This window comes from Abramis brama (genome assembly GCF_963993115.1).
Source record: "Abramis brama genome assembly, chromosome: 19".
Taxonomy (NCBI): Eukaryota; Metazoa; Chordata; class Actinopteri; order Cypriniformes; family Leuciscidae; genus Abramis; species Abramis brama.
The window spans coordinates 22,647,507-22,664,093 of NC_139981.1; the positions used below are offsets into that span (position 1 = coordinate 22,647,507).

Sequence of the window (16,587 nt, forward strand, 5' to 3'; positions counted from 1 at the left end):
AGCTCGTCACCGTCATCGGGTTGATTTAAAGCGGTTTACCGCTATACCGCGGGAATTTCTTGCTTTTCAACCGCGGTAAGAAAAAATCCATACCGTCCCAGCCCTAGAACAAATGGCACTCGGGAGATGAAATGACCATCTTTCAGACAAACTGAAGCCTAGAAACGCTGATATGTGACTGCGGAGGGTCATTTTGAGCCTAAACCAGGACCACTGTCATCCGGATAATCAAAAGAGATGTGCTTTGAACTATATGTACATTTGTGTAGATTTCCTAAGTTTATGTCTTAACCAATCATAATCATTCAACCTGAAGTAACATAGTTTAGTGACCTGTGTTAAGAGTATAATTGTATTGAGTAATTGTAATGACTCCTGGTCTTCATTCACCATACCTGGTCCTCGGGTCTTAACTGTAAATTCCTCTACAGACTAATATAGAAGCACCTAACCCTGGTTGTAAGCCTAAACTTGACATAAACTGTAAACTCAAATCTGATTAGTTGATTGGAACATTAACAAAGATGTTGACCCAGGAACATGCAGCACTTATAGTGAAATCAGGTTCTGCATCATTTCCACCACAACATGTTATTAAAAACGACACATAATTTGAGATGTGGTTAAAATGACACCGTTATCAACACAGTATGTAGATCCACTTTTGGACATTGTGTGTGCAAAAAGTGTAATTCTGAGTCTACAGAGAAAAAGCCATATCTGTATGTAATATATATATACCTCTGTAAGATATTTAAAAAATGCTTTTATATATATCTGAAGAAAAATCAAGAGCCTCAGTTCCAGCAAGATAAAATCAATAGCTGCTGAACATAATTAGAATCATAATCTCAGTGAAGAGAGCAGGAAAAACCCTTAAGACTGACTGACTGTTGGCTGTTATAACACGGAATATGGTGTTGTCTGTGTGAGAGATCTTTCCAGATTGATATCAAGGAAATAAGAAATGGAAAACCTGTGAGGGAAGTAAGAGGGAAGCCACATGAAGGGTGAGTCTAAAACAATCAGTGATGTTTAAGATGATGAGTGTGTCAGGGAAAATACTGTATATGAGGTTGACAGGTTAATTTGGTGATTCATGAGTTAAACTTACTTCTTAAAGTAATAGTTCAATCAAAAATTAAAAATCTAATCATATACACCGGTTCAAAAATGTGGTATTAATATATATATATATATATTTTTTTTTTTTCAGCAAGCACACATTATATTGATCCAAAGTGACAGTAAAGACAGTAATAATGTTACAAAAGATTTCCATTTCAAATAAAAACGGGTCTTTTGAACATTCTATTCATCAAAAAAGAAATCCCAAAAATATTACGCAGCACAACTGATTTCAACATTGATAATAATAAGAACTATTTCTTGAAAACAGTTATTTTAAATGTTAATGCAATTTCAAAATATTACTGTTTTTACTGTATTTTTTAATCAAATAAATGTAGGATTTAAAAAATCTTACTGACTTCAAACTTTTGAATGTATTCACACTCATGATGTTTAAAATCTATATAACATTCTTCTGTGGAGTAAAAATGCAAACAGCCCAATGTTTACACTGTTCTTTTAAATGCAATAATACTGAGAATAGAAAAAAGGACAAAAAAGCACCATAAAAGTGGTCTTATGTGCTATAGTCTACATGTGAAACTAGTTCTGTGTGAGGGAGAGATGAAAATTCAAAAGTATTTGTGTGTGTAAATTTTTTTATGACAAAGAAAATGACTGAATGCACCTTTAATATTGCACTAAACATCTCCTTTTATGTTCCATAAACGAAAACAGAAGAAACTGAGAAAAAAACAAAAAAAAAACAAAAAAAAAACAAACAAACACGACATCTGGTTTGGAACAACATGAGGATGAGTAAATGACAGATTTTTCATTTTTAGAAACGTATTGCTGCTGATACTGCAAATAGCATCTGCTCAGTCGGAATCACACATCAGACAAAAATAAAACTACCATATTTTCATTCCAGAGCAGATAAAATTTTGGCTCAAGCATGTTGTGTCTTAAGCCAGGTTTGTATCTCCGCATTCTACTCAAACGTCACTGCTGACATTTCTGCACTTAAATAGAGGTGCAAAGTCATGGAAAATCTGAGCTGCACTTCCACTGCAACGTGTGATGGTGAGAGTCTGTTTCTCTTTCCAGATCCATCTCTTTCTCTTTGTGGATATTCTGTCAAATGACTATCCACATCTCTCTCTCTCTCTCTCTCTCTCTCTCTCTCTCTCTCTCTCTCTCTCTCTCTCTCTCTCTCTCTCTCTCTCTCTCTCTCTCACACACACACACACACACACACACACACACACCCTCGAGGTAGCCATCTCACTGACTTTCAGTGACCGTGAAAAAATCTTTATTGGTATTGACAGCTCTGTTCCTCCTCACCTTGTTCACTGAATTTGAAAACCCACACATAACTCTTGACAGCATGTAGAAGCTGTGGACACCTGACCACCACAGCAGGTTTGCCACTCTTTAACCTCTCAACTGTTTCTAATAAAAAACTAAGAGGGTAATCGAGACTTGTTCTTAATGCTCTCCTGCAAAAAAAAAAAAAAAAAATATATATATATATATATTTTTTTTTTTTTCTTAATCAATGTATGTCTAATGTTCCAGTAATAATATCATACACTATACTGTTCCTATAAGGTTGGGCTCAGTAAGATTTAAAAATTTTTTTTTTGAATGAAGTCTTTTATACTCACCAAGGCTGCATGTATTTAATCAAAACTAAAGTAAAAATATTGTAAAATATGATTACAATTTAAAAATTTTAAAAGAAAATATCTCCCTTTGCTTTGCACTTTGAGCGCCATAACTTTGCAGATGTTGTTTATGCTCAAACAGCAGCATTACACACTAACTAAAGTTAGAAAAGTGAAATCATAATCAAGCACCCCTTTAATATTTTCATTGAAACTGTAATACTTTTTTTTTTCTTTGATAAATAGAAACTTTGAAAGAACAGCATTTAAAATAGATTTTTTTTTTGTAACAGTGCCACTTTTGATCAATTTAATAGATCTTTGCAGAGTAAAAGTACTAATTGAAAAATACCCCAAACTTTTGAATGGTAAGTAATGATAAACATCATTAAAACTATTTTACTTTTAACTTTACAAAATTAGACTTTTCAGTCTTTTTTTCAGAGAATGTATCTGTAATTAAGTTTATTTTTCTTACCCCGTTGGCAAATGTTTTTTTTTTTCTTTTTTTTCTTCTTGTCTTAAGCATACATCACACTAAATTGAGCTAGATTTATGCTTACAATAATGTATATACTGTATATATATATAAAAAAAATGCCAGTGGGTAAAAAAAAAAAAAAAAAAACTCAATTAGTCTTATTATCTAACACAAATTTATTTCTCAGGTAAATATTCTCAGCGTTCTTAGATTATATTTCTCATCAAATTAATCCTAGATAAAATTTTCTAAGTGATGCTTTTCACATTAATTTTATACTGAGGCTCTTTACTTTTACTGCATGACAACAAATGTCTCATTAGTTTCTATTTTTTTATTCTCCAAGGGATTTTAGGAGAAACATCTGAGACAGTAGACACTTAAAAGAAACTGAGAACTTGAGCCCTCTGAGCTCTGAAAGTACAACCACAGAGCTATACAATGCTCCTCTGGGTCCTGTTCTACAATATCATTATAAAAATTAAAATTAAAACAAGACCCTCAGTCACATTAAACAATACTTCTTGTAGTGTGGTTGAAGTTGATGTATCACAATGACAAACAGGCTCAGCTGTGCTCTGCTTTCACCTTCATTAGAGTAAAATCAGCATTTCAAGGTGAGACCAGCCATATATATCCATATCCATATATCCATATATATATATATATATTTTTTTTTTTTTTGTTGTTGTTGTTGTTTTTTGTTGTTGTTGTTGTTGTTCTTTTTGAGTAAGTGCTGATTGCACTTGTCTCTTTAAAAAAATAAAAAATAAAATAAAAAAAATAATTATATATATATATATATATATATATACATATATATATATATATATATATATATATATATATATATATATATATATATATATATCTCAGCACTGATTTTCTCTGCACTGGGAACGGTTGCAACGGTTCTCCCTGATGGAGAATCATCTTGGACCAGAAACGTCTCGGTTATGTATGTAACCCTCATTCCCTGAAGGAGGAAACGGAGATGTTACATCAGTGAATGACAAAATGAGGGTTTCGCTTAGAAGCCTATCACCTTCGAGTTCTACAAAACGAGCCTATGGCAAAACAATGCCATGGGTCTGCAGAATTTGCATAGCAACACTCCTCTCCACCGCGTGGGTATAAAAGGAGCTGCGCAGCAATCTCGCATTATGTTATGCTGAGGAGCCGAGACTGAACTCCCGGCTGTTCCAGCGGTACAGCGGCATAACGTCTCAGTTACGTATGTAACAAGGGTTACATACGTAACTGAGACGTTCCCTTTCAGTCAGTCACTATGAGTTACGTCAGTGAATGACAAAATGGGGGTCCCAATTCAATCACACCACAGCGGCTGTCTACCAGTGCCCTGCGCAAGTCTGAGCTCCCTGTCGTGAGACTAGCATGGACGAAGGGCTAGGCTTAACGCAAGAATACCAATGTACACTGGGTAGCATATCCCAGGTGGAATATGTAACACGGAAGTACGGAATGCATATGGAAAAACTCAGAGGTATCCAGCCCGCAGGGTGGAATGTTTCAACCTCGAGATGGCAAGAGGTCTTGCCGAGAGAAAGACACGTGCTCAGTGGAGACTTAACGTGGAAATACACATGTGGGGGTTGCCCAAGCAGGGAACCATGTACATGGAAGCACCTAGCCAATCAGGAGTGCTGATCAACCGGGCATGCACTCTGGTGACGGCATCGACAGTGCAGGAGGAACTCAGGGTCTAAGGAGAACTCATCTGAGTGAAATAGCGCATGTATCCAGTCTGTGGAGTGGAATGACGCAGCAAGCGATGACACCGAGCAGGTCCTACTTACTGGCTAGTGGAAGCGAGTACATGATCCAAACTGAGGACACTGGCTCTAGAATTATAGAATCTTGCAAAAGTGTTGGGTGTCGCCCAGCCTGCAGCTCTACAGATGTCTGTTAGCGAGGCGCCATGTGCTAAAGCTCAGGAGGAAGCCACACTCCGGGTGAAGTGTGCCTTCAACCCTAGGGGGCATGGTCGACCCTGCGTCTGGTAAGCCAAGATAATGGCGTCCACTATCCAGTGAGACAACCTTTGCTTGGAGAGAGCCTTTCCCTTCAGCTTCCCACCAAAACAGACAAAGAGCTGGTCTGAGGTCCTGAAACACTGCGTTCTGTCTATGTAAGCACGGAGGGCACGTACTGGACAGAGCAGTGCCAAGGCTGGGTCTGCCTCCTCCGAGGGCAGCACTTGCAGGTTCAACACCTGTTCCCTGAAAGGAGTAGTCAGAACCTTGGGCACGTATCCAGGCCGGGGTCTCAAGATCACGTGAGAGTTAGCCGGCCCGAATTCTAGGCACGCTTGGTCAACCGAAAATGCCTGCAGGTCCCCAGTGTACCCTTTAGCCACTGCCCCGTCGAGGGTAGAGAAGGCGGAAGAGATTGCTGAACGATCACGGGAAGTCAAAGGAGACTTCAAGGACCTCATGACCTCTTCATGCACCTCCGGGAAGAAAGGTATTGGGGGCGGGTACTGACGGGTGTCATCCAGCTGCCAGCGCTTGGGATAGGGTGGAGGATTCCACTCAATCCCGATGCTCACCGCTGCCCGGGAAAGTATGGCAGTCAATTCCGGATCAGACTCGGGCAATGCTGGCACACCCGAAGGAGGTAGCACAGCTGAGTCTTCATCACCAGAAGACTCTAACCCACCTTGTGATGCGGTGATAGACATGGTATCGTCCTCTGGAGCGCCGAATGAAACGGCAACCTCATCCGGCAGCCTCACTGGTTGCAATGTGCCAGAGGGGGGTGTGAATCGTCAGAGCTTTGTCCCACACTGTGACCCTCAGATCACCCTGGCCACCGGCCAAAGTATCCCCTCTCGCAGAGGGGATAGATTGGGATGTGGCAGAGGGGACTCTACTTCTTCGGAGGTCATCAAGTCTTGATCACAACATTGCGATGGTCATGTTCCCGCAATGAGAACATGACGCATCCGCAAACCCTGCCTGAGCATGTTTTAAGCCCAAACACGCCAGGCAGCAATCGCACCCATCAAAAGACAATACCTGTCTACCGCACCCAGAAATACACGGACGAGACATCTTTAAAAAGACGTGCCACGTGCAGCTCTTTTAGAGAGGAAAAAACTCCCTGGGCGCTTCAACACACACACTGTTGGCAGATCACTGCACAGACCAGCAGCATGTAATGTGATCTCGCTGGAACGCGCCGTAACACCAACAGCACTGAAGAGTCGCTCGTCTCGTAAGTGAAGAACTCAGAAAAGCTTGCAGAGGAGTGAATAATGTTCTTGGCTCCGAAGCAAAAACATAATGCGAGATTGCCGCGCAGGTCCTTTTTACTGCGGAGTTGCGCTATGCAAATTCCGCAGACCCATGACATTGTTTTGCCATTGGCTCGTTTTGTAGAACTCGAAGGTGATAGGCTTCTAAGCGAAACCCCCATTTCGTCATTCACTGACGTAACTTGTATAGTGACTGACTGAAAGGGAACAAACCAGCATCCAGATGATCAAGCCAGCTTCAGATGGATCGTGGAACATGGTAGTCCAGCTTGGACCAGCTGAAAGCCAGGTGTATGTTCCAAAACAGAGCTTAAACTGGATTTTCTAGCAAGGATTTGGAACTTAATGGACAAAAAAAAAAAAAATCCAAATATTGTATTATGCCAAAGCATTGTACAAAAGTATTTGTAGTTTTTTTTTTTTTTTTTTGCTCTCACGTGTAAATAATGTGCCCACTTATACCATAGTAGACACTAGCAGATTCTCTACCTGTTGATTGGTATCTACTCATGCTCACACCAGCAGGGCCTCTAAGCTATTATGCTTACATGACACCTCTATCTATCAAGATGTTCATTTTACCTAAGTATTATTCTTACAGTTCTCCTGAATTGTTCAATGCCTGAATGCTCTGTCATGTTACGCCATAAAGTAGTGCAAACTGGCACATTAGAGTGAAATGTGAACCTGTTCTCACTGCACACAAGAGCAGACTCTCTTTTACACGTCTGGACCAGAGTGGTCATCTCAGAGCTGTGGTGATGTGTGTATGTGTGTGTGTGTGTGTGTGTGTGTGTGTGTGTGTGTTAGAGGACCAGAGTGTTCTCTGTCACCTCCCTGCTGAAAGGAAACGGACAAATAAGTTCAAACTTCATGGCCTAGTTCTGTTTCCCTGAGCCTGTGACCTGATTCCAGCGAGCTGGCCAGTAGATGTGTGTGTTCTGACTGCTGTTTGCAGGAGAGGTGAGTGTGTAGCTTTCTCTCCACTCACAGACGTGTTTTCCCATCGAATCGCTGCTCTGCTCATGTAAAACAGGCTGTTTGCAGTTCACTGACACAGCTCAGGCATGCGCTCATCATTGTATGCGAGTGTGTGCATCTATTACGACGTGTGCTTTAGTGGTTCATGTGATTTCTGTGCAGTGCATGCAACTCATTTCAGTTTATTTTGGAAGCACAGGCACTCCACACGGTGTAAAACTCTCTGATAATTTTGCACAGTCATAGCTATTGTTAGGGAGATTTTTTTAGCTAAATGTATTGCTATCGAGATTGAATACACCACCGTTCAAAAATATGAGATCAATACGTTTTTTTTTAAAGCAATTAATAATTTTATTCAGTAAGGACAATTGACCAAAGTTGACAATAAATACATTATTTCAAATAATTTTTTTTTTATCAAAGATTCCAAAAAATATTAAGCAGAACAACTATTTTCAACATTGATAATATAAGAACTGTTTCATGAGAACCAAATCAGAATATTAGAATGATTTCTGAAGGATCATATGACACTAGAGACTGGAGTAATAATGCTGATTTGCCATGACAGGAATGATAAATTGTATTCATATTTCACAATATTGCTGTTTTACTGTACTTTGTGATAAAATAAATGCTGGCTTGGTGAGGATAAGACTTCTTAGATTTTTTGACAAAAAAAGAGTCTTACTGACACCAAATTTTTTGAACAGTAGATTATATCAGTGGATATTTACCTTTGCCCTCAAAGTTAATCTTTAAAAACACTAATCATTTAATAACACTGTTAAACTCAATCTTTATCAAATATAAAAATTATCTATTTTCCATACTGTCATACAAAGTCAGCACACTGAGAAAAGTTTTAGAGTTTGAGCTGTTTGTTTGAAATAAATGTTCATTTGAGTTAAACAAAATCACTCTTTTAAACCATTCCATAGACAATTGTAGGCTGAAAATTATCAGGATATACTGTCATTATTTTAGTTATATCACCTGGCCCTAACAGTACAGTATATGTCATTCAAAACCATAAAGAGAATAAAAATAAAACGAAACAATTTTAAAACCCATCAGGGTTGCAGTGGTTCCCAGCAGGGATGGAAATTGTTTGAATTTGAGATTTTAGTTGGCTTTGTCAGTTTGTTTCCTCCTACTTTTCGGTGATAATTTGATTTTCAGGGATGTGTTCAGTGGTTTTTAGATCCACAGGGCCTGTGCATAGGGATTGCTATGATGATTATGATCCCAGAACCAGGGGAAACATTCGTCCTCATGTAATCCAATAAATAACACTGGGAAAATTGAAGCAGTCAGCAACACCTAAAATAAACCAACCAACCAACCCAGGTGAGAAAGACCAATAGACACAAAATTTCTGATAGAATTTGCTGCAGAAAACGAATGCAAGTCTATTTCATATTTACTCTCAGGTTTTCATTCAAACATGCCTTTTTCTTCCTTGCCAATAACGTCACCTACACATTGTCTGAATGCATTTACATATGACCTATTTTAGGTTTGATAACAAAAGCAAAGTGAGGTTGTGAGCATGTGTGAGTGAAGGTGGTGGTGTGTGAAGTTGTGAATATGTGTGAGCATGTGTGTGTGTGTGTGTGTGTGTGTGACGCTCTGGCAGTGTCAGGTCCTGTTCTGTTGTTAACAAAGAGCATTTAATTAGGAGTCTGTTTATCTCTCTCCTCCACTCTCTCATTCCTCTGTTGTTACGTTGGAAAGGGTGTGAAAACAAGCTAAAAATAAGAGCCCGAAGGAGGAAAGTCACAGAAGCACATTAATTCTGCCTGTTAAAAACAGAATACAAAAATATAGATTTAGAAAAATGGAGGACACTAGAGAAGGAGACAAAAAAACAAACAAACAAACACACACACACACACACACACACAGAGAAGAAACATGCTTTAACTACCTGACGGAGAGACACTAAAGCAAAGAAAGATTTCTTTTTAAATATCTCCGAGCACCTTACCGACCTACTTTCCTCTTTTGTTATTCTCCTGCGCATCTGTGTACTTCTGCTTGACACTTTTAAAAAGGAAAATCAAACACTCTTTCCACAGCCTCAGTGCAACTCACTTCCTTCTGATGAAGTCAACGAATCTGGAAAACAAGGCAAGTTTTAAGAGGTAACTGAAAATGAGACTGAGTGTTATTATCAGGGGTGGCTCTGCTTTTACACGCTGGAATGTCTCTGTTATGGGAGCCTGTTGTCACCCAAGTGAAAAAAAATAAAAAAGGTAATTGTGAGGCAAAGTTTAAAATTAGAAATAAATGTCACCATTTGGAAGATATAAAGTCGCTGAGTCATGGAGTTGACGCTATGATCTGAAGCACGTGTGATACACACCAATTTTGATCGGCTACCGCCGTCAGGTGACATAACAGGTGCGCCAGCAGGGTATATAAGGGCGCTTAGAGAGAACGTCATCAGCTTCTTTGTCTTCAGGAAGTTGTTTGTTTGTATGAAAGATTTATAACACCAGATGATACACATGAGCTGTCTGTTTAGGAGCGGAACATGCTCGGTCATCACTTGAGGCTCCCAGCTCCCACCTCGCTCTGAGGCTTCTTCCGATCTGGTAGAGAGCTTGTTGTTGGTCCGATCTAGTTCGGTGGAACCAGATATGATGGGAGTTGGGAGGAAATACGCTGAGTGAGCCCGTCTCCTCCCTTACCCCAACATATGAGGAGCTGGTTGACGTTATGACCAGCAACACGGCCAAACTAAAGTTAGATTGGTCGGCGGAAAATGAGAATCTGCCCCAGGTGTGATTCCTTGTGGGTCGTAAGTGTCTTACTAGAGTGAGCCTTCCATTTCTCCCCGATCTCCACAATGAAATGGTCAAGTCATGAGAGAAGCCATACTCGGCTCGTGTTCAAGCCCCTTCTGCAACCATGAAGGGGCTGGCTGAAAACGGGTATATAAGGATGCCCCAGATTAAATATTCTCTCCTGGTATGGCATCTTCATGGAAGGCTCCAGCATTGCCATTGAAGCTGTGTTAGACTACATCTAGGCTTGTTGGCAAAGCTTATGTGGTGGTGTGTCAGGCTGGTGGGGCTTTGCACACTATGTCGATGTTGCAAGCCTACCAGGCCGATTTATTAAAGGATCTCGATCTGAATGAATGAGGTATTTATATAGCGCATTTCCTATGCACTACTCTACACCCAAAGCTTTTTAAAATCATGTCAGGGGTCTCTCCTTAACCACCACCAGTGTGCAGCCTCCACTTGGATGATGCGACAGCAGCCACAGTACAAAGGCACCAGTAAGCACACCACACACCAGCTATAGATGGAGAGGAGAGAAAGTGACAGAGCCAATTCAGTTGATGGGGATTATTAGGAGGCCATGATTGATAAGGGCCAATGGAGGGAATGTTGCCAGGCCACTGGGGTTACACCCCTACTCTTTTACGAGAAGTGTCATGGGATTTTTAATGACCACAGAGAGATGATTTTAATGACGGTGCTTGTTACAGTATAGTGTCCCTGTCACTATACTGGGGCATTAGGATCCACACAGACCACAGGGTGAGCATCTCCTGCTGTCCTCAATAACACCTTTTCAATCTGGGGAACGAATTATCTCCAATCCTGGAGCTCTGCCGTGCGACAGACCTCCGTGCTACCAAGAAGGCGGCCTGTGCCATGGGCTGCTTGATTGCTGCTATGGTCGCCATGGAGAGGCATCTATGGCTTAACCTTTCGGGGCTCAAGGAGAAGGAGAAAGCTTACATTTTGATGCCCTGGTGCCGCCTTCCAGACTTTTTGGCACTGCTGTCGAGACAGTGGTCAAGAAGGATATATATTTTATATTTTTTTCTCTCCTGTGTGAGACGCCATTGACAGGGCACATATTGTCTCTGACTGATTCCAGACTGATAGACGAGCAAATGTGAGAAAGATCTGCTTCAATCCATCTATTATTGACAGGAATCTGCATTGACTTGTAAAGATGTGTGGAGTAGACCAAAAAAATGGTGAAAGTTTATTTTAGTGATGGTGTCCGGAATCAGTTTCTTTAGTGTTTCTACTTTCTTCAGCTGTGTTCGGTTTTGATTTGTGGCCTGTCAGCTCTCAAACAGAGGGCTGAAAGTGTCATGGCAAAGCTCTGTCTGGTCCAAGAATAATTATTCATAAACAACCACACTAATGAGCTCTGTATATGAGCACAGACCATGATTCAAACAAAAATGGTAGCTGAGAGTTTAGGTTTCTCTCAATGCTGAATGTTTCATAAAGTTATAAACTAACATCTCCACCCCTCAGAGACCCTTCTGAAAGCAATTCCAAGCACTTCCAAACAAGTCAAAACAATCTGTAAGAGTCAGTGGGTCCTATCTTACACCCGGCACAATGCAGCGCCAAGCGCAATGCAAGTGTTTTTTGCTAGTTTCAGTCCGACGCAGTTATCATTTTAACGTCCTGAGCCACTTTGTTTAAAAAATGCATTTGCGCCCATTTGTGCGCCCATGGGCGTGCTGGTCTGAAAACGAGGTGTGTTCAGGCGCATTGTTGGCACGTTGCTATTTTGAGGCAACAGAAATAGACTGCGCCATTGACCAACTGAAACCTGGTCTACAGTCAATGGCGCAATATTTTTTTTATTGTTATTTAAAAAGCGCGTTAGTAATGTGCGCCTATAGGCGGGTCCACAACGCGCGTACACTGCTTATTAAACACAGGGACGCACAGCAGCACACAAACATGCCAAATATTTAAAATAAAAGGATTACAATGTAAAAGATTATTATTGTGTACATAAATATATGGTGAAATCCGGCTTGTCCTGTAGATAGTCTGCTTGCGCACTGTTACCTCGCGCACGAGCAGTTCCGTTTGCACGTTCGGTCTTTCCACTATCAAATTCCGTCATGTACATAGCGAATCTGCCATGGCGCGAGCGCAACTGCCATTTAAAGGGAGATGAGAATGGGAGATGAGACTCTGATTGGTTTAACGCACGTAAATCCCAAAACACACCCATTACACACCCATTACTCATGAAGAGAATAGGGACAACCCTTTTAGACCATGCGCCTGGCGCGCCGACCATTTTTCCCATCGTTAAACTAGCAAAAGTGGATTCGGACTAAGTGAACTTGTGTCCTGCGCTTTAGACCATACACTTAGATCGTTAAAATAGGGCCCAGTGTGTCAAATCATCAATCAGCATAGGGATCATTATTGTATTTTAAGAGCTGTCAGAAAATAATAAAAAGCCCTAAAACTCTTCATTTAGTGGTTAATAGCCTCTTCAAGACATCTATCTGCTTCAGTGTTAATCATGGCTTAATTCAGAGTCCATGAAGACATTAGATGACTGCTGTGCCAGTCATTTACCTTTTGGGGAAAATGAACATTAACATTCTGTCTCTAAGGAGTGAAAACAACAGAAAACTCAAAGCTCAGTGTCTGTAATCTCCACTGCCCTCATTTAGCATTTCACTGCAAACAAAAATGGCTCCTGGGGTTTATAAACAAGTAAAATAGATTATTCAAAATAGTTGAGATTTACAGTATGTAAAGACATTAAACTAAATGTATAGTAAGAGTATAAAATGAATGTGAAAAATTAATAGCATAGCTCGGATAATTTGATGAGAAATAGTTTAGTTAATTTTGAGATCTCAGACTTTTGATTGCAGACTTTTCTATCTTGGCAAATCTGAGCAGAAACTGAAACATTTTTGAGAGGAGGGTGAGATTATTGGGGTATTTTTCTCAACAGAAACAATTGACAGCCAGTCAATATACAGTAAATCTCTATTTGTTTTCCATTTCATCTCATTGCTATTTATAAATGATTTCCATATATAGAATATCACCAGGGAAAAGGTAAATGTGAACTTAAATGTCTGACAGATAGGTTTAAAGGTGCAGTATGTAATATTGACATTGTAATATTGACCCCCGCTCCTTCCTCCTCAGACTAATAAATAAAGAGAGAAAGAAGCCCCAAAAGCTGTTTGGGAACATACATTATATATGTATGTAGTTCAAATATGATTATTTTAAAGAGGCATTTATTTTAAAGAGCATTAGCACAAGCATACTTTTCAAGCAAAACATTTCACAAACATATGTTTGTTTGTTTTTAGGTTTTAAAACAATAGATCATTTTCAGATGCCAATTGGCTTGATTTTTTTTTTTAATCTAATGCATTTAAATAACATTAAGTTTGTACAGATAATGTCCATAAAGAGAGAAAGAGATAGGAAGTACTGTATATAATCTAAAATGAAGTTTTATTTTAAAAGCTTAAGAAAATACCGGATTGTCTGGTCTCAGTCTTTTGGATGGTGGTCCTCCATCTTCTGGGTGGAGCATGTAGAACAGACGCACTTTATTGGCATGTTTCTTGCTCTGTTATGTGAAAGAGAGAAAGAGACAGAAAAAGTGAGTTAAGTTAGCATAACAGAGATCAAAGTGTTCTCACTTTAATTAACATGAATGTAAAGAAATGACAGACACCCAGGAAATATCCATTTCTGCAATACATGACTGAGCATCCAATTTGCATTATTGAACTATATTGGGCAATCAATAGACAAGTAATTAATAACATAACATAATTTTGCTTTTAGAGAAACTAGCATCAACTGCTTTAATAATTTAGATGCATGCTGACTTTACTGAAAGTATTCAAAATAAACTTTGAGTCTTTTTTTGTGCAGAACTTTTGAGGTTTCTTGTTGCAGTATTCCCTCAACTGTCAAATGGATTTTATAAAAGAGTTTGCAGTGCTTGTAAAGATGCATTGTATTGGTTTTTCAAAAATTCTAGTTTCACATATAACTCCATTCAAACTTTTCAGCCTTAGGTTTTTATCAACTTTTAGGTTTTGTACAGTAGGTTTGTTATCCTTATTTTTAACTAAAAATTGTATATGGATGTGTATGTACCTATATGTTTTCTTATTTCTTATCTGCATTGAATATTAACTGCTGTCTTCTGTTACTCCACCCAAACATTTTTATTATTTCATAGGGATCTGAGGACACCAAAGGCGCTTCAACTTTGAAAAATGCATGTGACTGCTTAGCTTTCAAAACATTTACAGCCACGCACATATCAAATAGACAAGGTGGGCCAAGAGAGCAAAGCCCCAATGACCTTCTTTAAAAAAAAACAAAAAAAACACCTACCGTAGGCTACCTGCTATAAGATTCAGTAATGTCCCGGCTATGAACATTTAAGTCTATGACTGACTGTTTGTTTTTCATGCACATCTAGTATCTCAGGTAACAGTTTTACACCTGCCCTGAATGAACCCTATATTAGATAATAATATGAGATCTGGCCATATGAGTGAATATGAGATGTAAAGTGTATCATGATGACAAGACTCACATTTTTTCCATATTCTCTTTTTAATATAAAACTTACATCTGCTCTTCAATTTGAAGTTGGCCTGCGTCAAAATGCTCCACTTCACACAGTTATGTAGAGCCGTTTCCTGAGCTCAGTGAGGGAGGACATATTTCAAAATACTGCTTTAAAATGTAATCGAAAAATGAAAGGCTTGCAGTGTGACATTTCAGTTTTGGCTCTTTAAGATCACGATTCAAGAACATATTTACACAGTCAATTACAGAGATTTGCTCCTCAAGCACTTTTAGTTTAGTTTTTTAAAATTTGAACAGGTAAACAGAACAGGTAAACGAAAGCGATTTTGTTCCAAAACCTGAGCTAACTATATAGCATTTTAAGGCATCACAGGCACACTCCTGACGTAAAGGCTGTTCCAAACAGTAAGCAGCAACATTATATATATATATATATATTACATTTCCACAAGTCAATTAATAGGTCTTATAGAGTTGCTGAATGTATGTGGTTAAAGCAGCAGTGTTTTAAAGTGGAAGAATTTCAAAGAAAAACTATTTCTAAAAGAGTGAACTACTCAACCTCACTAACTGTCTGGTCTAGCACTGTGACCCCTCTCTAATTGAAATGACACTATATGTTTGTGGTCTATGTGTTTATTATTCTTATTTGATTATTGCACATTTAGTTTAGTAATAAATATGGCAAACTTAGTTTTAAATCATTTGTGAGCCAAATCTCATCTTTGCTTCATGTGTCTGTTTGGTGTTGCTGTGTATGTAGAAACACTTACAAGGTTCCGTTCCAGGTAGCTGTATATATAGGCAGTACTCAGCAAGGCAGCTCACTAGGTTTTGGAGCGTAGCCGCATTTGCCTAGATAAGCAATAAAGCCTGGACAAATTGTTAATGCTCTGGGGTTTAAGATGAATAGCTTGAATTTGTAATGCAATATGCAATTTGTCTGATATTAAAAACGGGACTTTGTGAGCATCTGTGGGTATTAAGCAAGTGATTAATATAAGTTTTGATTAAGAACAGACTGCAGGTGAGTTCTGCTGGATCAGGAAATGGCTTGGATGAAAACGCTGAGCAAGAGTACTGAAGAGTTTTTATATTTTCAGTGTTTATTTAAATGTAAGTTTCAATTTTATACATTTTGATGTGCATTTGTAATTTATGTTTTATTTAGCTTTAATTTGTATTTTAGTTTCAGTTTTACAGTTAAATTCAGTTTCAATTTTAGTACTGCAACTTAAAATTGTTTTATTCAAATTATTTGCGTTTTTTTTAAAGCTTTTCATCTAACATTTATTTTTATAATTTCAGCTTTATTTCAGTTAACGATTTTTATTTTTTAGCAGTTTTAGTTTTAGCAACAATAACAACACTGGCAAAAAGGGATAGCTGGTTTTACATTATTTCTAGTTGATCTATATGGTTGGTTAACCCTTTTTACAACAATTTGAAACTACATATCAAAATTGAGTAGTCAGCGAGTTATTTGAATGATTAGTATAATAGTTCAACATTTTAATTAGTATAAAATGGTTTTCTGAAGCTCTTCATTTGAATTAATATTTGTATGAACTGTAAATAAAATTAAAACTGTCCTTCAATCTGTAAGGAATGCGTAGTTTAATCTAAAACATGATTTAATCATTTAGAAAATCTTTCATCAAATGAACTGCAATGAACCGTTGGGTATTAAAAAACATTGGCATCTACAGAATGTTATTAGGCTTG

At 38.6% G+C, this 16,587-nt stretch overlaps 1 protein-coding gene across 1 annotated transcript in view; it reads right to left on the bottom strand.

Annotated features, from left to right (window-relative positions):
- The window catches only part of LOC311069578 (zinc finger matrin-type protein 4), a 111,004-nt gene that overhangs the window by 66,535 nt on the left and 27,882 nt on the right, over window positions 1–16,587 (bottom strand). Inside the window, 1 exon segment of the mRNA XM_084092823.1 lies at window positions 13,787–13,879. Within this exon segment, the coding sequence (XP_083948949.1) occupies window positions 13,787–13,879 (93 nt within the window).